We start from the raw sequence: 22,202 nt of genomic DNA, 5'->3' as shown, positions 1-22,202 counted from the left end.
TGAGAGGTTCTGATGATGTCACATCACACCATTATCTATGGTGATTACAGGGGATGTGACTGGAGAGGTGAGAGGTTCTGATGATGTCACATTACACCATTATCTATGGTAATTACAGGGGATGTGACTGGAGAGGTGAGAGGTTCTGATGATGTCACATTACACCGTTATCTATGGTAATTACAGGGGATGTGACTGGAGAGGTGAGAGGTTCTGATGATGTCACATTACATCATTATCTATGGTAATTACAGGGGATGTGACTGGAGAGGTGAGAGGTTCTGATGATGTCACATTACACCATTATCTATGGTAATTACAGGTGGACATGGCTGTAGAAGTGATGGACTCTGGAATGTACATGGTGACATTTATTATTATGTCTTCAATGACCAGGATTACTCCACGGTGAAGACGTCTAGTAATCTGATACATGAGAAGAACAATGAGAAGATCCTAGAAGTCGTCCACAAGATGATGGAGCTGCTGACTGGAGAGGTGACACCGCCGGGAATGCTGGGACATTATACAGTCACAGCACTGGAGGGGTCTGGGTGATGACGGTGTCATTGTGTTGTCAGGTTCCTCTAAGGTGTCAGGATGTCGCTGTCTATTTCTCCATGGAGGAGTGGGAGTATTTAGAAGGACACAAGGGTCTGTACAAAGAGGTCAAGATGGAGGAGGACCAGCCCCTCACATCTCCAGGTAACAGACAGGACTAAATACAAATGTCCTGGAATTCTCTGTCTGTAAAGTCTGAGTCCAGTCTCTGTGTCTCCTGCAGAGAGATCCAGTCAGAGGACAACACCAGAGAAATGTCTGCGTCCTCTCCTTCCACAGGACAGTCAGGTAATGGAGATGTCACCATCCTCTGTAGGAGGACGCCTTGTTTTATCCAGTACTATTCTAGGTTTATACTGGTTTATACTGGTGTAATGAGCTGGAGATGGCAGGATTACAGCCGAACACAGACGCTCCATGTTCTCTGCTTCTTCCTTCAAGTCTCTGGCTATGGAGACCACTGGTGGGAATAAGGAACCAATAGGTTTACAGTCAGTTCCATAAATATTGGGAATATCGACCCAATTGTAACATTTTTGGCTCTATACACCATCACAATAGATTTGAAATGAAACAGACAAGATTGCTTTTCCTGCAGACTGTCAGCTTTACCTGCAGACTGTCGGCTGTAATCTGAGGGTATTTACATCCCAATCGGGTGAACGGTGCAGGAATTACAGCAGTTGCATCTGTGCCTCCCACTTGTTAAGGAACCAAAAGTAATGGGACAGAATAATAATCATAAATCAAACTAACTTTTTAATACTTGGTTGCAAATCCTTTGCAGTCAATTACAGCCTGAAGTCTGGAACGCATAGACATCCCCAGACGCTGGTTTCATCCCTGGTGATGCTCTGCCCGGCCTCTACTGCCACTGTCTTCAGCTCCTGCTTGTTCTTGGGGCGTTTTCCCTTCAGTTTTGTCTTCAGCAAGTGAAATGCTCAATCAGATTCAGGTCCGGGGATTGACTCGGCCATTGCAGTATGCTTTGGGTCATTGTCCATCTGCCCTGTGAAGCGCCGTCCAATGAGTTCTGAAGCATTGGGCTGAATATGAGCAGATAATATTGCCCGAAACCCTTCAGAATCCATCCAGCTGCTTTTGTCAGCAGTCACATCATCAATAAATACAAGAGAAGCAGTTCCATTGGCCGCCATACATGCCCACGCCATGACACTACCACCACCAGACTATAGATGGATCAAAATGTTTATTAAAGCTACATCCTGGATCAGACCGGCCCTAAAAAAATTTATTCCTCTTTGGGACCTAACTTCAGGGGTCTCTGCGATATTCTAGAGGAGTTGAGTTTGAGATTCTTGTCCCTTAAAACTGTTTTCCCAGATGCCATTACCTTGGCCTGTAGTGTCGGGAAAATACAGCCCCTTTGCATCAGTGAGTCTTACCTCAAACCTTTCAATAAGATCATAAAAGTTTATCCGACCTTTCTCCCTAAAATTGCCTCAGCTTTTCACCTTAACCAAGAGATGTTTTTTCCATCTTTTCAATGCATCCCCTCACAATGGTGATTCCACATCTTAGATGTCAAAAGTTTAATAGGAAATATTTAGATGCCTTGAGATCCTGGAGATCAGATCCAAATCTCTTGATACAGTTCTCAGGAATGAACAAGGAGAAGAAGGTCTCGGAGACCACCTTGGCGAGGTGGCTGAAGACTGCAATCCAATAATTCTGTAATTCGCAAAGAGTTCCCGGTCCAGATGGAATTAAAGCCACTCACACCAGGGACATTTTAGTTCCATGGGCAGAGAGAGCAGAGGCATCTACTGATCAGATTTGCAGAGCAGCGCCTCGGGGAAGCTTTATTACAGACTGGGCATCTAATACAATCGGGAGTTAACCCAGACTCCCTTCTCCCCCAACCACATGCTTATCTGGTATCGCTCCATGTGGTGTCATTGGTAATGAGTAAATACATATTTAGTTGCATCCATCCTGGTGTAGTATTTCAGAAAACACTGGTGGTAGATGGTGAGAGGAGCCATGTAACCTCTCTGTGTTCCTGTCCCTGCAGAAGACTAGAAGGGCAATCTCCATGTGGTGCTGTCATGTCGGACTCCAGAGAAACCAGTCGCTGGTAGAATTCCTACTTCTTAATTTGTGGGATAATCCCTATAAAGAGGTTATCCAGCCAAATTTTTTAACAGACCCCTTCAGAGTGGCTGGGTTCATACTTACCTGATCCCTGCTGGTGGCTTCCAGCTCAATCGATACATGGGCAGCTCTGCAGATCCCGGGTCTCTGAGAATCAACATCCAGTTGACAGGGCAGGGGAGCACCTGCCACCCATGCAGTACGTCACTCAGTCACGTGCCACATTGGTCACAGGTCACCGCTGCTGCCAGTTCTTGGCTGCAGCAGTTGCGCCCAACCCCCTAACTATCTCTACCCACCGCCCCCCCCCAACTGGAGGAGATCCCTACAGAGACAGATGTGAGGGGCGATGAGGAATACAAGGAGGACATTCCTACAGAGACAGATGTGAGGGGCGTGGAGGAATACAAGGAGGAGGTTCCTACAGAGACAGATGTGAGGGGTGATGAGGAATACAAGGAGGAGATCCCTACAGAGACAGATGTGAGGGGCGATGAGGAATACAAGGAGGAGGTTCCTACAGAGACAGATGTGAGGGGTGATGAGGAATACAAGGAGGAGATCCCTACAGAGACAGATGTGAGGGGCGATGAGGAATACAAGGAGGAGATCCCTACAGAGACAGATGTGAGGGGCGATGAGGAATACAAGGAGGAGGTTCCTACAGAGACAGATGTGAGGGGTGATGAGGAATACAAGGAGGAGATCCCTACAGAGACAGATGTGAGGGGCGATGAGGAATACAAGGAGGAGGTTCCTACAGAGACAGATGTGAGGGGCGATGAGGAATACAAGGAGGAGATCCCTACAGAGACAGATGTGAGGGGCGATGAGGAATACAAGGAGGAGATCCCTACAGAGACAGATGTGAGGGGCGATGAGGAATACAAGGAGGAGATCCCTACAGAGACAGATGTGAGGGGCGATGAGGAATACAAGGAGGAGATCCCTACAGAGACAGATGTGAGGGGCGATGAGGAATACAAGGAGGAGATCCCTACAGAGACAGATGTGAGGGGCGATGAGGAATACAAGGAGGAGATTCCTACAGAGACAGATGTGAGGGGCGATGAGGAATACAAGGAGGAGACTCCTACAGAGACAGATGTAAGGGGCGATGAGGAATACAAGGAGGAGATCCCTACAGAGACAGATGTGAGGGGTGATGAGGAATACAAGGAGGAGATCCCTACAGAGACAGATGTAAGGGGCGATGAGGAATACGAGGAGGAGATTCCTACAGAGACAGATGTGAGGGGCCATGAGGAATACAAGGAGGACATTCCTACAGAGACAGATGTGAGGGGCGATGAGGAATACAAGGAGGAGATCCCTACAGAGACAGATGTGAGGGGCCATGAGGAATACAAGAAGGAGATCCCTACAGAGACAGATGTGAGGGGCGATGAGGAATACAAGGAGGAGATCCCTACAGAGACAGATGTGAGGGGCGATGAGGAATACAAGGAGGAGATTCCTACAGAGACAGATGTGTGGAGTGATGAGGAATACAAGGAGACTCCTACAGAGACAGATGTGAGGGGCGATGAGGAATACAAGGAGGAGATCCCTACAGAGACAAATGTGAGGGGCGATGAGGAATACAAGGAGGAGATCCCTACAGAGACAGATGTGAGGGGCTGTAAAGGGGGAATATTGATGACCAATATTATGCGAATATCGATAATTAATATTCCTAAATAGGAGGAACCGTCTATTGAAGACTCCGCCTATTTATGCCTTTATATAACAACAACTCAATACTTTCGCTATGCTTTACACTACTCACTAATGCTAGCTGCATGCGCCTTACTCACTACCGCTAACAAGTATACACTACACAAAGGGTACAAGTAACACAGTATTTATTAACACCTGACGCTACGCACACAATACAGTAACAATACACAGCACTACACATATACAATACTCAAACTACGCTACACGTTCCCAAACTCCACCCACAAACTAACTATACAATACACACATACAGGTATAACAACCCACCCGCCTAGCTTTAAACTGTCCCTATGGGGTTATAAGACAATACACACATCAATGGCTCTGCAGGGGTTAATACTTGCAGGCCATGTAATATTGTTTGCAGAGCACCTGCATGCTCAACAGAGGCAGGCAGGACAGGGGAACAGGGCACGGACATCAGGGGGTGTAAAGTGTCCGGGGGGGGGGGGCCAGGGCAGAGTATGCCTGGCAGGGAAAGGGTTAATCAGGGGAGAGCATGTACACAGGGAGCCAGGGGAATATGGATCCCAGGGGTGTGATACAGGAATCAGGGGTGGGTTAGGATAGTGGAATAGGGGGGGGTTAACCAGGGGTCAGGGAGTGGAGGGGTTAATGGAGTTGGTGGGATAGGGTGGGAGGTGGTGATACTTATGGTCGTCCAGGGGTCTGCTCCGGTCGCAGGACGCACTCTCCTGGGTCCGGTCCTTCAGGAGGGGGCGGCCAGGCACTTCTATTGAGCGCCGATCGCGCTCTCCTATTCCGGTCCGGCGCTCTGACCTGAGCGCAGCACGCGTTCTTCAACCTTTAGCGCTGGACGCGCTATCCTCACGTGGGGGCCCAGACCCTAACTGACCTACTGGAGTGCCGGGCCGCCGGATATTTAAACCCGGCCGCCTGCACTCCCGCGCTGCGCCGCCCACCAGGGGGCGCGCGCGCGCCCCCATCAGCCACGTGGGCCGGCGCAGTGATATGACGTCACTGCGCCGGCCCGCACATCGGGGACGTGCTGCAGACAGGCGGGAGATGCCTTTGATCTCCCGCCTGCTGCCCTTAGCATTCCGGACAGTGCGATTGTAATCGCACTGTCGGAATGCGCATAATAGGAGGAGGGGAAGCTTCTCCCCTTCTTCTATCATGCGTAATTATCTCCAGCGGCGCTGGAGATAATTACAACAAAGGGCTCAGATTCTGTTGAATCTGAGCTCTTTGTATCCATCAGGATGACCGGACCCTTGTCCAGTCATTCTGATGCAATTAGCCAGATTGCATCGGTTTGAATGCTTGGGGCACATTCAAACCGATGCACCTGGTTTCAGGTGTAGGAGGGGGGATACGTATAATATACATGAGTATGGATGCTTGGGGCACATCCATACACATGTATATACATTAATATTAGGGCACAGGCACATATATTATAAGGGGGCACAGATATCACAAGCCCCTACATTATAAGGGGACACAAGCCCCTACATTATAAGGGGACACAAGCCCCTACATTATAAGGGGACACAAGCCCCTACATTATAAGGGGACACAAGCCCCTACATTATAAGGGGACAAAAGCACACATATCCCACAGGGGCCACCGTGAGCCCCTGGGGATCCCCATGAGCAGACGTGCGCAGATGTTGGGCACATCTGCGCACATCATCCCATGATGCGGTGGATAATGCATGCACATATACCATACATGCCCGCACATGTTTGCAGGCATGCATGGATATATATGCATACGGCTCAACCGTTCCTCAACAATCCCCCTGTTGTCGGACTTTATAATACGACAATATAATTGGGGGAACGGGTTGAGATATATTTGCCCCCCCCTCAACCCCATCCTTGGTGGAAGTTCAGGAAGAACTGTAGTGTACACTGATCTTTAGGTACTTAGACATCCCTAATCCATTTACCTCCGACCTGCCCTTCACCGTAACCTACTCCTCCGTCCACAGGATACACCATCGTCTTACCACACACCCACAGTCTTTTAGTGTCGGCCACCCCCACTTTGGAGTGACCCCACCCCCACAGTCTCTCGGTAATCCGATCTTCAGGTACGGCCCGCCTCCAAGGATTCTGGAGCGGGTTCACCCTCGCAGTCTTTCCTTTCGCAGTCTCTTGGTGTTGGCCACCCCCACTTTGGAGTGGCCACACCCCCACAGTCTCTTGGTACTCCTGCCGTCTAACTGGCCTTTCTTTCATCCGTCTCTTGGTGTCGGCCACCCCCACTTTGGAGTGACCACACCCCACAGTCTCTCTGTCGTTCTGCCGATCTTCAGGTATGGCCCGCCTCCAAGGCATCTGGAGTGGGTTCACCCTCACAGTCTCAGTCCCAACTTTCTTCAGTCAAATATCCGTTTCCATCTTGAAGGGTGCGGTTCTCCCGTGGACAGATTAATAGGTCTTTACAAGGCAGGTCAGACTCTTAAGCGGTGATGTCATAGTACCTAAATTCTACTGCGGAGAACACCTCCGCCACACTACACATCCAGCCCTTCCCTTAAGAACTTCACCGTTCCAGGGTTCAAGGTGGCAAATGAATGATCCTGTCCCTATCGTGACCTAACCTTATCCCCATTCACACAAAATACATGTGTCACATCCCTCCCAACACCACCAAAATCATTATATGTATGTGTACCCATAGAGATTCATGCAACCTGGCATATCTCTACACCTCCAAAGACATAGGTAGGTCGCAGACCCCTGTGTCAATGGGAAACGACTATAGGATGCAAATGTGTACAGCCAAATTATAACTCACCGCAATGCGTTGGGTGAGTTTCCCTGGGTATAGGCTGTCACACATTTGTACCTAGAGTGTCTATGGGTACACAATCAACCAACAAACATAATCAATAAATGCAATGTGCTATGGGGTTTCAGGGTAGTACATGTTATACGTCCCGAACCCCCATAGAAAACAAAGTGTGTCCATACAATAATATTTGGCTACAGGAACCATGTTTGGTTATGTCCTGAGCCTCCTCCTCCGGATAGTTCTGTACAGTTCTGTCTGGTTCTGGTGTATTTTGGTCAAAAAGTCCCTTGACCCTCCGACTGTAGATGACGATCACCAGAACCAAAAGAAGTTTCACTGGGTGAAACCAGTGATATGCTCTTCCACCCGAACGTCTCCAAATCTTCCTCCAGAGCTTTAAATAATGCTCCCGCTGGATTGTGGCACAGTCCTCCATCTCTAAAAACACCTCTAGGCAGAGGTCGCTTGGTTGCCAAAATCCAGTGGGATCCTCTGGAGCCTCCCAAGAGTGTCAGGGGGAATAGCTGGCCTCTTCCGTGGCCTCTCCTGGGTTTTTCTTCCGCTCCATATAAAACCTATGGCAGAAGAAAATACCAGGTGCTCCCAGGGGAATTTCTCCCCTAACGGTGCAGTTAAATGTACAAGAATTCCCAGCACCAATACCTTTGACCCATGGGTAGAGAAAGGTATTGGGCTGCCCTTTGTCTCACAGGACTCCTCATTATCCCAACACTGGTGTCTGAACACCCTACCTTCAGAGGAGCGTGTCCTTTGCTACACATCCCTCTGCACCAACAGATAAGGATGGCCTCCCTACTAGGTTAGGATAACTGGAGTTCTGTGGACAAAGCACCATCTTGATGGCACCGCATCCCTGTCCACTCATGTGTACCCAGGCTGACTTCCCCCTGTGATCCCATCTTGTGGAGGCCCGCAGAACCAACGGCATAGGCATGCCCCGGCTCCCCAGGACCCCACAACACAAGAACACAGTCCACCCTCTGCTGCCAAACACTCTGCGTCCAATCCCTATCAGAGCTGTGTTACCTGCTCGGACTAGAATTAAGTGCGCAGCACAACATTACACCAATGTTGTCTGTCCGCCCCAGTCCCCAGCGCAACACAGCCCTACCGAAAACCTTGAGCACAACAGTGTTATCTGTATCGATCCGAGACCCTGGTTGCCCAGAATAATATCACATCATCCTTTGTGTGCTGCATGAAGAAGGTCCTTATGCCTTCTCCCGACAAGCAGGATTTCCCGTGTGATATTATCTGCTCGCGACCCTATACGTTCTCGATCCACAGTATAACACTGCTCCGCCCCAAGGGGACACAGAATGAAACAAGACAGCAGACGGGACATTACAACACTACATAAATCAGCCTGGTGGAACACACTCATAGACAAGGACCACCATCAACATCAAAGAGAACGTTACAATGGACAACAAAAACACACAACATGGACATGTATAGGGTACAAACGGTGTAACAAATAGTACAGGGGTGTCAAATGTTGCCTAGCCTAGCTTGGCCACTCTGGCTCCTCAGCAGCTGATGATGCCGCCAAGAGGTTACCCCCTTATGGCCAAGCTGACTAGACCCCGCTGCACGATTTGCTACCTGAATCCCATCACTGGACACATTGCAATTACTTGCACAAGGGCAATTCCTTGCAATGTGTCCTTTGTTCCCACACCTGAAGCACCTGATTGGGCTTACTGTCCTGTGTGTTTTGCAGTGCTTCGCTATATGACCCAAGCCACCACAAGCAAAGCATTTGATGTTTGCCTGGTGTGGCCCAGGTCCGTCCACACTGCAACCGCGCTCCCTGAATTGTTCCATCTTCAGGGAGGCACTTTTCACAATGTTTCTTTTCCCCAAAGTCAGGGAGAAATCTCTGTTAGTCTGGACAGGCTTGGTCTGGTGATTTGGCCTGTCACAGACTACTCTCCCCCCTATTTGCCCTGCATAGGGCAAAGTTTTGGGATATTCCGACCCTGACTTTATGGGAAAAGAAAGGGCCGGCACCAACTTGGTGATGACCTGTTGCAAGCCAGTTATTATCTGGGAGCTTACAGCAACGTGAGCCTTCAATTTGGCTACCGTCACACTAGTAGAGGCAGTGCGTTCATTGAAGGCCTTGACCTCAGTATAAGACTGAGTCAACTGAGCCTCAATTTCCTCCTTCTGCTTCTGCATTTCCACTAATTGTGACTGTATTCGAGCCACCTGCGCATCTCGGTCAACAGTAGACTGCACATTCTCCGCCAGCTGTGCCCGCAATGCCGAAACCTGGTCGGAACTATTGGCACAGCACTGGCAGTGAACGGCCGGAGGAATTGTCTCTGTTGACTGAGACACCAGCGCCACTTCCTTTGGCTTACAGATGCTAGCCTCAAACGTATGAACGAGTTTGGCCAGCATCCGAAGCCGTTTAGTGGCCTTATTCAACACCGTCCGTTTGTTAACACAAAGCTTGTCATAACTACAAGCCTGTGCCAACAAATCGGACCACAGCATCTCTGCTGACTTGTATGTGGTGGGGAGGATGGGATTGAATGTACTGTGTTTGCTCAAGTGTTGCAGTGTGGGGAAGTCCATACTCACCGTTTGAGCATCCATCTTCTCCTTGGGGCCGTACCTCCTCGCAGCTGCTTGGAAGAAGTCCATTTTCCCGGAACGCCTCTTCCCGACCAGCCTGACTTTGTACGCTGCTCCCACGAAGATGGATCTCTTCCAGTGACGTGTCCTCTTCTCCCTCGCAATCACTCGAGCGGTGTAGTGACCGTGCAAAGCAAATAGCAAAATATTAATTCACAGATAGAACATAGATTCTCTGCTAAAGATTTTGATCTGCGCTTGGTGTTGTGAGGAAGAGTCGCGTTACCTGTCCGAATTATCAGGTCCCAGACGCTCAGACCGCTGACCACGTCTCTCTTGCCTGACAATTCACAGGATGGCCGACCTCTAACCTCAAAACCAAACACAGATTTCAAAATGTAAGCAGTGGGCCTGGCTCGCCAATGTAAAGGGGGAATATTATTCACCAATATTATGCGAATATCGATAATTAATATTCCTAAATAGGAGGAGCTGTCTATTGAAGACTCCGCCTATTTATGCCTTTATATAACAACAACTCAATACTTTCGCTATGCTTTACACTACTCACTAATGCTAGCTGCACGCGCCTTACTCGCTACCGCTAACAAGTATACACTACACAAAGGGTACAAGTAACACAGTATTTATTAACACCTGACGCTACGCACACAATACAGTAACAATACACAGCACTACACATATACAATACTCAAACTACGCTACACGTTCCCAAACTCCACCCACAAACTAACTATACAATACACACATACAGGTATAACAACCCACCCGCCTAGCTCTATACTGTCCCTACGGGGTTATAAGACAATACACACATCAATGGCTCTGCAGGGGTTAATACTTGCAGGCCATGTAATATTGTTTGCAGAGCACCTGCATGCTCAACAGAGGCAGGCAGGACAGGGGAACAGGGCACGGACATCAGGGGGTGTAAAGTGTCCGGGGGGGGGGGGGGCCAGGGCAGAGTATGCCTGGCAGGGAAAGGGTTAATCAGGGGAGAGCATGTACACAGGGAGCCAGGGGAATATGGATCCCAGGGGTGTGATACAGGAATCAGGGGTGGGTTAGGATAGTGGAATAGGGGGGGGTTAACCAGGGGTCAGGGAGTGGAGGGGTTAATGGAGTTGGTGGGATAGGGTGGGAGGTGGTGATACTTATGGTCGTCCAGGGGTCTGGTCCTTCAGGAGGGGGCGGCCAGGCACTTCTATTGAGCGCCGATCGCGCTCTCCTATTCCGGTCCGGCGCTCTGACCTGAGCGCAGCACGCGTTCTGTTCAAGTGGGGGGGTCCGGTCTTCTTCAACCTTTAGCGCTGGACGCGCTATCCTCACGTGGGGGCCCAGACCCTAACTGACCTACTGGAGTGCCGGGCCGCCGGATATTTAAACCCGGCCGCCTGCACTCCCGCGCTGCGCCGCCCACCAGGGGGCGCGCGCGCGCCCCCATCAGCCACGTGGGCCGGCGCAGTGATATGACGTCACTGCGCCGGCCCGCACATCGGGGACGTGCTGCAGACAGGCGGGAGATGCCTTTGATCTCCCGCCTGCTGCCCTTAGCATTCCGGACAGTGCGATTGTTCTTCTATCATGCGTAATTATCTCCAGCGGCGCTGGAGATAATTACAACAAAGGGCTCAGATTCTGTTGAATCTGAGCTCTTTGTATCCATCAGGATGACCGGACCCTTGTCCAGTCATTCTGATGCAATTAGCCAGATTGCATCGGTTTGAATGCTTGGGGCACATTCAAACCGATGCACCTGGTTTCAGGTGTAGGAGGGGGGATACGTATAATATACATGAGTATGGATGCTTGGGGCACATCCATACACATGTATATACATTAATATTAGGGCACAGGCACATATATTATAAGGGGGCACAGATATCACAAGCCCCTACATTATAAGGGGACACAAGCCCCTACATTATAAGGGGACACAAGCCCCTACATTATAAGGGGACACAAGCCCCTACATTATAAGGGGACACAAGCCCCTACATTATAAGGGGACACAAGCCCCTACATTATAAGGGGACACAAGCCCCTACATTATAAGGGGACACAAGCCCCTACATTATAAGGGGACAAAAGCACACATATCCCACAGGGGCCACCGTGAGCCCCTGGGGATCCCCATGAGCAGACGTGCGCAGATGTTGGGCACATCTGCGCACATCATCCCATGATGCGGTGGATAATGCATGCACATATACCATACATGCCCGCACATGTTTGCAGGCATGCATGGATATATATGCATACGGCTCAACCGTTCCTCAACAGGGGCGATGAGGAATACAAGGAGGAGATCCCTACAGAGACAGATGTGAGGGGCGATGAGGAATACAAGGAGGAGATCCCTACAGAGACAGATGTGAGGGGCAATGAGGAATACAAGGAGGAGATCCCTACAGAGACAGATGTGAGGGGCGATGAGGAATACAAGGAGGAGATCCCTACAGAGACAGATGTGAGGGGCGATGAGGAATACAAGGAGGAGATCCCTACAGATAAGAGCCCAGGTGAGTAGTGACTACTAAATGAAGCAAAGATGAGTCTGTAACCATAATGACCATGAATTGGACTTCCCCCTATAGCAGGCGCCTTCCCCAGGTCCTAACAGTGTCCTCCAGTACTCAGATACCCCCAGGACTTGCAGTATGACCAAACTGTGTAATGCAAAGCACATATCACAGCACTAGCAGGTAAGAAGAAATCCAGGAGATAGGAACTCATCAGTAGATGACTGGACCAGGATGAGGATGGTAATCAGACGATGGAACAGACCGATGATTGAACAGACAATATGTGGCCCTGACTGGAGCTTTCCCTGAAACCTTCCCTAGATCTGTCCTTACACGCTGACCCTAATACCAGACATCACTGTCCTTTGAGACATTCCTATGAAAAATCCTAATCTCTAAGGGTCCATTCCCACGTCCGTATGAATGTGTCTGCACCCGTTCTGCAATTCTGCGGAACAGGTGCGGACCCATTCATTCTTTATGTGGACGGAATTGATGCCGAGAGCACACTATGTACTCAACGCATCCGCTTTTCCGGAGTGCGGCCCCGAGCTCTGGAAAAAAAATAGAACATGTCCTATTCTTGTCATCAGCTGCAGACAAAAATATGCTGTTGTATGGGAGTGCGGGCCGGGTGTTTTGCGGACGCTAAAACTGATCCTAAAACAGAGAACAGGAGGACACTAAGACCCAACCCAAACTGATCAGAGCTGAACTAGAATCAAGGCAGGACAGACTGAAACATGGAACATCCCCTCCCCCCAACCACACACAGACTACAAGAATCAGAGGTAAAGCCTGGACTGACCATAAGAACAAAACTACACGGATGAGGAAAACTAGGAGAAATACCAGAAAATAAAAGGATTACTGGACTGAAAAGCACAGAGCTTACACTATAACCAGCAGCCCCTGCAGAAACTAGGAATATTTACAGCGAGGCTAACCAGTCAGGAGCTCCTCTCCAAACAAGGTGAGCTACAGAAGAGAGGTCGGCTGAGCAAGAGATCAGCTACTGTATAATACATAGAAACTGCCCCAAACATACTAGTAGACAGGAGAAGAGGAAGCAGTAGGAGTGTTCCCGCTGATCCTAGCCCATTACACCAAGGTGGTAACGACTCTCTCAGGTCTGCGCTGTGACTCTCCAGGACGTGCTCAGTAGTATCAGGGTGACAGGTCTCTTCCATGAATCTCCTGGACGTGTCCTGGTGTCCCTCTGCGCAGCATTTCACAGGCCTCATGTCACATACACTCTGGACTGCACTGGATTCTGGTGTCCAAATTACGAATGTGCAAGGTGTCAACATATGTCGTCCATACAGGCCCCGGGTACCTTCTGGCTTCATCTGAAAAATTGTGATTATTGGGCTGCCGTACCTCTAATAGGGGGTAGGTTTCCTGGCCCTCCTGACACCTCTGTTGCACACAATGACTTATTGTTATAATGCTAGAGTCAATTATTACATTTTTCAGTTGGCTTGCTGCTTCTTTCCTAAGGTTATTTCTGCCTTCAACAACTGGTGTATAGTCCGTTCAGGTTCTCAGTTGAGTTGATCAAAATAGATTAAAGTTGATGAACCTGTGTCCTCTCTTAACCCTCCTCTTATGTTAGGGTCAGAACAAGACCCGTTTTCAGGTTTTGAATGTCTATAAGTATCACATAAATTTGTTTATTGCATCAAGATTTTTTTACTTTGTCAGGAACCTCTATTTAAACAATGTAATAGAAAAAGAATACTTTTCACAAAATATAAAATACTGTGGTTAAAATTAAGACGTTTATGGTGTTGGGGTCAATTCTGACCCAGTTTTAATATAGGATTATAGGACACCAATAAGTGCCAAAACTGAAATCATAAACACTAGGGATCGACCGATTATCGGATTTACCGATATTATCGGCCGATATTCAGGATTTTGAACACTATCGGTATCGGCATCTATTTTGCCGATATTCCGATAGTGTATGGGGAACACAGATCGCGCTGCTGTCAGCGCTCTCCGTGTTCCCCTTAGCAGCACAGGGGAGAAGGAAGCAGTGTCTCCTCCCCCTGTGCTGCCGCCAATGTAAGGACAGGGGACAAGAGGAGGGGAGGAGCTATGGCCACTGCGCCACCAATGAAGCTTAATCTTTCATTCATTCATATACAGGAGGCGGGAGCTGCAGAATCACATAGCGGCTCCCGGCCTCTATGAGCGGTAGCTGCGATCTGCGGTAGTTAACTCCTCAGGTGCCGCGGATCGCAGCTACTGCTCATAGAGGTCGGGAGCCGGCTATGTGATCCTGCAGCTCCCGCCTCCTGTATATGAATGAATGAGAGAGGGGTTGTCCAAGTTATATTTATTGATGACCTATCCCCAGGATAGGTCATCAATATCAGATCGGAGGGGTCCGACACCCGGCACCCCCGCCGATCAGCTGTTTGAAGAGGAGACTCGCACGGTGTCAGCGCTGCCTCCTCTTCACTGTTTACCTTCTAGCCGTTGCATCTGCAGTGGTGAGCAGGTGTAATTACACCCAAGCCGTCCCATTCATTTCAATAGGAAGGCTTGGGTGTAATTACACCTGCTCACCACTGCAAATGCAACGGCTAGAAGGTAAACAGTGAAGAGGAGGCAGCGCTGACACCGTGCGAGTCTCCTCTTCAAACAGCTGATCGGCGGGGGTGCCGGGTCATCAAGAAATATAACTTGGACAACCCCTTTAATCTTCAATGAGTGCAGTGCGCCCCCCCCTCCCCCCCCCCCCAGTATTAAGCATTGGCGGCGCAGTGCGCCTCCCCCCCCCCAGTATTAAGCATTGGCGGCGCAGTGCGCCCCTCCACAGGATCCCCTCTCCCCTGCTCCTCTGATCGGAGCCCCAGCAGTGTAATGCTGGGGCTCCGATCGGTTACCATGGCAGCCAGGACGCTATTGAAGCCCTGGCTGCCATGGTAAGCTCCATGCTGCTGTGTGCACTATGCCCAGGGCAGCAGGGACAGTGTGAGCTCCTATTCACCCTAATAGATCTCTATCAGGGTGAATAGGACAAGGGTTCTAGTCCCTAAGGGGGCTAAAAGTTAGTAAAAAATAAATAAAAAAAGTTACAAAAATAAAACACCAAAATATTAAGTAGAAATGAAAAAGAAAGATTTACTAAAAAAAAAAACTACACATTAACAATAAACATTAATTTTCAGCAGATTTGTGGGAATTTTTTATTTTTTTTTCAAAAATAAAAATTCCCAGAATATCGGTATAAATTATCGGCTATCGGCCTGAAAGTTCACAAATTATCGGTATCAGTATCGGCCCTAAAAAAATCAATATCGGTCGATCCCTAATAAACACTCTCTCTGCTTAGTAACACTGACAGCCAATCCCCTCTCAGCCCTGGGAGCTGTAGTTAGCGAGGGGCCCATCTCTTTGTCTGCTTCTCTAAATAAAGTAAAGAAACATAGGACCAATACATTTCAGAGTTGCTGACTTGCAGAGTAATCATCTCCAATATGCAGCATGGGAGGTATGCTATCAAAAGAAAGGTCTAAGGGTCACACCAAAAATATTAAAACCAATCTTTTCAAGGATAAAGAAGCCTAACAAGGTAACCAAGAGGTAAGAAACAAATTGGATGAAAAATAATTGTTCAGAGGGTATTTTATGGCTGATTTAAGACACGGGTCAAAACCGACCCGTTAACATCATGGATAGTAACAGAAAGCTAACATAAGAGGAGGGTTAAGGCAATGTAACTATGATTTTCTCGCACCGGTTCCTTTGCCAAGGTTGACTTCTGAGATATAACACAAACTGGTCCCACATCACAGCATCATTATTGGTTCTGGACTTGGCCCCTTCTCATACCTTCTACTGTAACATTGCCACAATTGTTGTATGCTGTTCATGGACGGGGGCAGCATCTCCTCCTCCTCCTGACGCCGGGCAAAGAATCTTTTTCACACTATTCTGTTTCATCACGGATGCCCAACTTGCGGCCCTCCAACCGTGCAAAACTACAACTCCCAGCATGCCTGTATAGCCTACAGCTATTAGGGCATGCTGTGAATTGTAGCTTTGCAACAGCTGGAGGGCCGCAGATTGAGCATCCCTGTGTTAGATGATTGATCTCCAGGATGTGAGAAACCTGTGCATATGATTGCCTGACTCTTGCCTGTTGTAACAGCTCTGTTCTTCTTGTCCCACCCTTCTATATACAGTCCTGATCAAAAGTTTAAGACCACTTGAAAAATGGCAAAAAATCCTATTTAGCATGGCTGGATCTTAACAAGGTTCCAAGTAGAGCTTCAACATGCAACAAGAAGAAATGGGAGTGAGACAAAACATTTTTTGAGCATTCAATTTAATGAAAACAACGAATAAACTGAAACAGGATGTTTTTCAGCTGATCAAAAGTTTAGGACCACACCTCAAAAAAAAAAAAAAAAAAACCCCCCAAAACAGAAATCCAACTTCCAAATATGAACTCCGTAATGAGTAGCTCAGCCGTTATTGTTTATCACTTCAAAAATTGTGATAAAAGTGGTGAAGACGGCCGCACGAAGGCCATCTACTGTCTGGAACTGTTGTCCTTTTTTGTAAACTTCCCTTGCCACCCGTCCCCAAAGGTCCTCAATTAGATTTAGATCAAGGGAACACGCAGGATGGGCCAAAAGAGTGATGTTATTCTCCTAGAAGAAGTCCCTTGTCCTGCGGGCATTGTGTACTGTAGCGTTGTCCTGTTGAAAAACCCAGTGGTTACGACACAGACGAGGGCCCTCAGTCATGAGGAATGCTCTCTGCAACATCTGGACATAGCCAGCGGCCGTTTGACGCCCCTGCTCCATTGTTCCACTGAAGGAAAAAGCACCCCAGACCATTATGGCGCCCCCTCCACTGTGGCGCGTAGAAAACATCTCAGGTGGGATCTGCTTGTCATGCCAGTAACGTTGGAAACCATCAAGGTTACGTTTTTTCTCATCAGAGAATAAAACTTTCTTCCACCTTTTGAATGTCCCATGTTTGGTGCTCTCTTGCAAAGTCCAACGAGCAGTTATGTGGCGTTCACGGAGACGACTTTGAAGAAGTTTTTTGTTTTTGAAGCCCTTCAGTCTCAGATGCCGTCTGATGGTTATGGGGCTGCAGTCAGCACCAGTAAGGGCCTTAATTTGGGTCGAGGATCGTCCAGTGTCCCGAAGGACAGCCAATTGGATCCTCCGGCTCAGTGCTAATTATTTTTTTTGGGGTCTTCTACTTGACTTTTTTTGTTCCATAACCCTTAGGATCATTTAAGAAATTCCAAATTACTGTCTTACTGCGTCCCACCTCAGCAGCAGCGATGGCACGCTGTGAGAGACCCTGCTTATGCAGTTCAACAACCCGACCACGTTCATAAAGGGAGAGGTTTTTTTTGCCTTTGCCATCACAACGTGTGACTACCTGACAGACAATGAAGCCACATCTTTGCACAGATTTGGCCTTTTAAAGGCATGTGGTCCTAAAATTTGGATCAGCTAAAAAACAGCCTGTTTCAGTTTAATCGTTATTTTCAATTAATTGAATGCTCAAAAAATGTTTTGTCTCACTCCCATTTCTTCTTGTTGCATGTTGAAGCTCTACTTGGAACCTTGTTAAGATACAACAATGTAAAATATGATTTTTACCATTTTTCAAGTGGTCTTAAACTTTTGATCAGGACTGTACTTAGGGCCATTATGTTTTTCGGTGTGTGGGTCACATGACAATTGGACAGCCCCCTCTAGCCTCTTGTTAGTTATGAATTTTGATAGCTGCCTTCAATAATTTCCAAAAATAATTAAAAAAAATGTTTTGTTCTTGGTAGATGACTGTGCTGGGAGCTTGGAGAAACATCTAATATCTACATATTGTAATGCAGATGATCCATGTGTCATATCAGATACATATGAAGAGCGTGCCATTATCCCAGATGTACCCTCAGACCTTCACAGCAAAAATCTATCATCTCATCCTTTAAAACAAGTACAATCTTCTAATCCATCACATACTCTTACTCAGAATGAAACTCGCAGAAGACGTTCTGGAACCCAAAGAGCTCAGAAAAAGCTGTATTCCTGTTCAGAATGTGGAAAATCTTTTACTCAGAAATCACGTCTTCACAGCCACCAGAAACTTCACACAGGGGACAAGATGTATTCATGTTCAGAATGTAGGAAATCTTTTACTGAAAAATCATCTCTGATAAGCCATCAGAAAATTCACACAGGAGAGAAGCCGTTTTCATGCTCAGAATGTGGAAAATGTTTTGCTAGAAAAACACATCTTAAAAACCATCAGAGAATTCACACAGGAGAGAAGCCGTTTTCATGTTCAGAATGTGGCCAATCTTATACTAGAAAAACACATCTTCAGAACCACCAGAGAATTCACACGGGGGACAAGCCGTATTCATGTTCAGAATGTACGAAATCTTTTACTGAGAAATCATCTCTTAAGAGCCATCAGAAAATTCACACAGGAGAGAAGCCGTTTTCGTGTTCACAATGTGCAAAATGCTTTACTAGAAAGTCAACTCTTTTTCTACATCAAAGAAGTCACACAGGAGAGAAGCTGTATTCATGTTCAGAATGTGGAAAATGTTTTACTAGAAAAACACATCTTGCTAACCATCAGAGAATTCACACAGGAGAGAAGCCGTTTTCGTGTTCAGAATGTGGCAAATGATTTACTCGGAAATCATCTCTTGTTCAACATCAGAGATTTCACATCGGGAACAACCAATTCTGAATCCTTCCTGTAAAATATGCCATGAATTTCCATATTTTTTCTTGCTATCATTTATAGCGAGAAGACTCAGCTTTGTTATAAAAATTATTGCATATATATTGAAGCAGGAATTAAAAGAAAATATCAGTATATTCAGAAGTGTAGTTACAGCTGTTATAATTGTAGATATTAAAGGGGTTGTGCAAGAATGAGGGGGTTTGGCAAACTCCCCCACTTTACTGGATCTGTAAAAGGAAGATTACTTACCTGCTTCCTGCCGCTGGCTCTCCTCTCCTTCTCTTCAAAGCCTGCAATGCTCAGCTGGGCTCATCTGGTTTGACAATGCCACAGCCGACATTGGCCGCGGCAAAGACTGGATCCCCTTGTGTCATGTGACTATTTGCCATGACTTAAGGGAAACCAGGAACCATGATCGTCCATGAATTATATAATGGACATATTGAAAATATTTGAGAGGATAGGTCATCAGTTAAAAAATGTCAGAAATATGCTAGGGATCGAGAGGTGGACTAATCCATTTCTTATACATAAAGTTTCCTATGCTGAAACTCCCACACATATTTGTTCCATCTAGGGTCTATATAACTTGCCCATTATCTCTTACCTTTTGCAATGCAATTTGTCTTGACATTTTGTGGATGTCCGATGATGCTAAAATATGTACAATGTCACCTCAACCTGTACCAAGTTACCTTGTTATGGTAGTCATGGTTTATGTCTACTTATAAAAATAATAAAAACTTTATAACAGAAAAAAATAAACCAATGACCCCACCCAGTGCACCTGAAGGGAGGCGGATCTAGCATGGCTCCAAAACAAAACAAAAAACGAAACGCGTGCTGCTAATCTGGCCGACCTCCGCACATAGTCAGAGCAGGGCATGACACTAACGGGGTACTAGGGCCTCCTTTTAATTGTACAGTTTTCCCCAATAAATGTATCCTTTTGCTCTAATATTGCAATCACTTAGATGTATAATCATTATATTTACACATATAAAGTTTAATTCAATTCCAACAAAAAAAATAAAAAATGTCAGAAAACCCTTTTAACTACTTCATTCTTCGGTTTACTACCTGAGTTATGAACATTCCCAGACCCTTTGGACTCATTTGCAGGTAATGGTAAGGGACATTTGGGGAATAATTATAACCTTAATCCCAGACTCTGTGCCCCCTCTATAGTAATAAAATCCTCTGTGCCCCCGCCATCATAATAAAGACCTCTGCCCCCCCTCCATAGTAAGTCTTCTGTGCCCCCCTACATAGTAGTAATGCCCGCTGTGCCCCCTCCATAGTAGTAATGCCCTCTGTGCCCCCTCCATAGTAGTAATGCCCTCTGTGCCCCCTCCATAGTAGTAATGCCCTCTGTGCCCCCTCCATAGTAGTAATGCCCTCTGTGCCCCCTCCATAGTAGTAATGCCCTCTGTGCCCCCTCCATAGTAGTAATGCCCTCTGTGCCCCCTCCATAGTAGTAATGCCCTCTGTGCCCCCTCCATAGTAGTAATGCCCTCTGTGCCCCCTCCATAGTAGTAATGCCCTCTGTGCCCCCTCCATAGTAGTAATGCCCTGTGCCCCCTCCATAGTAGTAATGCCCTCTGTGCCCCCTCCATAGTAGTAATGCCCTCTGTGCCCCCTCCATAGTAGTAATGCCCTCTGTGCCCCCTCCATAGTAGTAATGCCCTCTGTGCCCCCTCCATAGTAGTAATGCCCTCTGTGCCCCCTCCATAGTAGTAATGCCCTCTCTGCCCCCTCCATAGTAGTAATGCCCTCTGTGCCCCCTCCATAGTAGTAATGCCCTCTCTGCCCCCTCCATAGTAGTAATGCCCTCTCTGCCCCCTCCATAGTAGTAATGCCCTCTGTGCCCCCCTCCATAATAGTAATGCCCTCTGTGCCCCCCTCCATAATAGTAATGCCCTCTGTGCCCCCCTCCATAATAGTAATGCCCTCTGTGCCCCCCTCCATAATAGTAATGCCCTCTGTGCCCCCTCCATAGTAGTAATGCCCTCTCTGCCCCCTCCATAGTAGTAATTCCCTCTGTGCCCCCCTCCATAGTAGTAATGCCCTCTGTGCCCCCCTCCATAGTAGTAATGCCCTCTGTGCCCCCCTCCATAGTAGTAATGCCCTCTGTGCCCCCTACATAGTAGTAATGCCCTCTGTGACCCCTCCATAGTAGTAATGCCCTCTGCGCCCCCTCCACAGTAGTAATGCCCTCTGCGCCCCCTCCATAGTAGTAATGCCCTCTGCGCCCCCTCCATAGTAGTAATGCCCTCTGCGCCCCCTCCATAGTAGTAATGCCCTCTGCGCCCCCTCCATAGTAGTAATGCCCTCTGTGCCCCCTCCATAGTAGTAATGCCCTCTGTGCCCCCTCTGTATTAAAAAAAATTAATCACAGTAATTACCTTGTCCGGTTCCTGAAGCTCACATACCTTCCTTCCCTTCAGGCACAGATCGTTTGCAGCACTGTGTGGGCGGAGGTTATGCAGATTTCTAGGCTGCAGGCCCCACCCACACAGGCCGGCAGCGTGATCTGTGTCTGCAGGCTGAATGGTGGAGCGGGGAGAAGTCTTCCTTCTTCACCATTCTGTGCGCCGCCGGCCTGAGGGAGGGGAGGAGCGCGGGGAGCTGAGCGGTGAGTGACAGGACCCAGCTCCCTATACTCCAGCAATGAGCGCTTCTGTCTGTATTGATGGAAGTGCTCATTGCTTCTGGCACCCCCCAGAGAGTCGGCACCCAGGGCGGACCCCCCCCCCCCTTAGTACGCCTCTGAGTGTTATTGTTAATGAGGCTCTGTCAGCATGACCAACCGTATTAAACCAAGCAGAGTAGACGGCTTTTTGACAGAACAACCAACTTAGTCTTCGGTTCTTGCAATCAGTCAGCTGTAAAAGGTGCAGACGTTCTTCTGCTCAGTATGAAGAGAAGAAAGAAACAAAAATGGTGTCCGGACTCGTTAAACTGTGGATCGTTTCAAAGAAGGCAAATATCCGTGCTCATCAAAAATAGTCCACTCAGGGGCGTAGCTAGAAATGCATGGGCCCCGTAGCCCCAAAAATTTTTGGGGCCCCCAGCCCCCACCTATCTATTGGGCCTCCCACCACCCCTTCCAGAGCTCCCACCCA

At 47.9% G+C, this 22,202-nt stretch overlaps 2 protein-coding genes across 2 annotated transcripts in view; both read left to right on the top strand.

The window, feature by feature from the left end:
* LOC122939172 (gastrula zinc finger protein XlCGF26.1-like) overlaps positions 1-22,202 on the top strand; it is a 1,061,774-nt gene that overhangs the window by 556,478 nt on the left and 483,094 nt on the right. The window lies entirely within an intron of this gene.
* LOC122939180 (gastrula zinc finger protein XlCGF7.1-like) lies at positions 643-20,407 on the top strand. Its single transcript, XM_044295202.1, has 3 exons — positions 643-705; positions 785-849; positions 18,158-20,407. The coding sequence occupies exons 2-3, from the start codon at positions 816-818 to the stop codon at positions 19,015-19,017; spliced, it is 894 nt and encodes a 297-aa protein (XP_044151137.1). The 5' UTR covers positions 643-705; positions 785-815; the 3' UTR covers positions 19,018-20,407.

Source organism: Bufo gargarizans, chromosome 5 (assembly GCF_014858855.1).
Source record: "Bufo gargarizans isolate SCDJY-AF-19 chromosome 5, ASM1485885v1, whole genome shotgun sequence".
Lineage (NCBI taxonomy): Eukaryota > Metazoa > Chordata > Amphibia > Anura > Bufonidae > Bufo > Bufo gargarizans.
Note: the sequence above shows the minus strand (reverse complement) of the source record. Positions and strands in the feature narration are given on the sequence as shown.

What these genes read in the sequence shown, in the direction of transcription:
- LOC122939180 (XM_044295202.1), top strand. Translation starts at nt 816, where the DNA reads ATGTCTGCGTCCTCTCCTTCCACAGGACAGTCAG. An exon ending in TCCTTCCACAGGACAGTCAG is followed by an intron (nt 850 to 18,157) that starts GTAATGGAGATG and finishes TGTTCTTGGTAG; the next exon opens with ATGACTGTGCTGGGAGCTTG.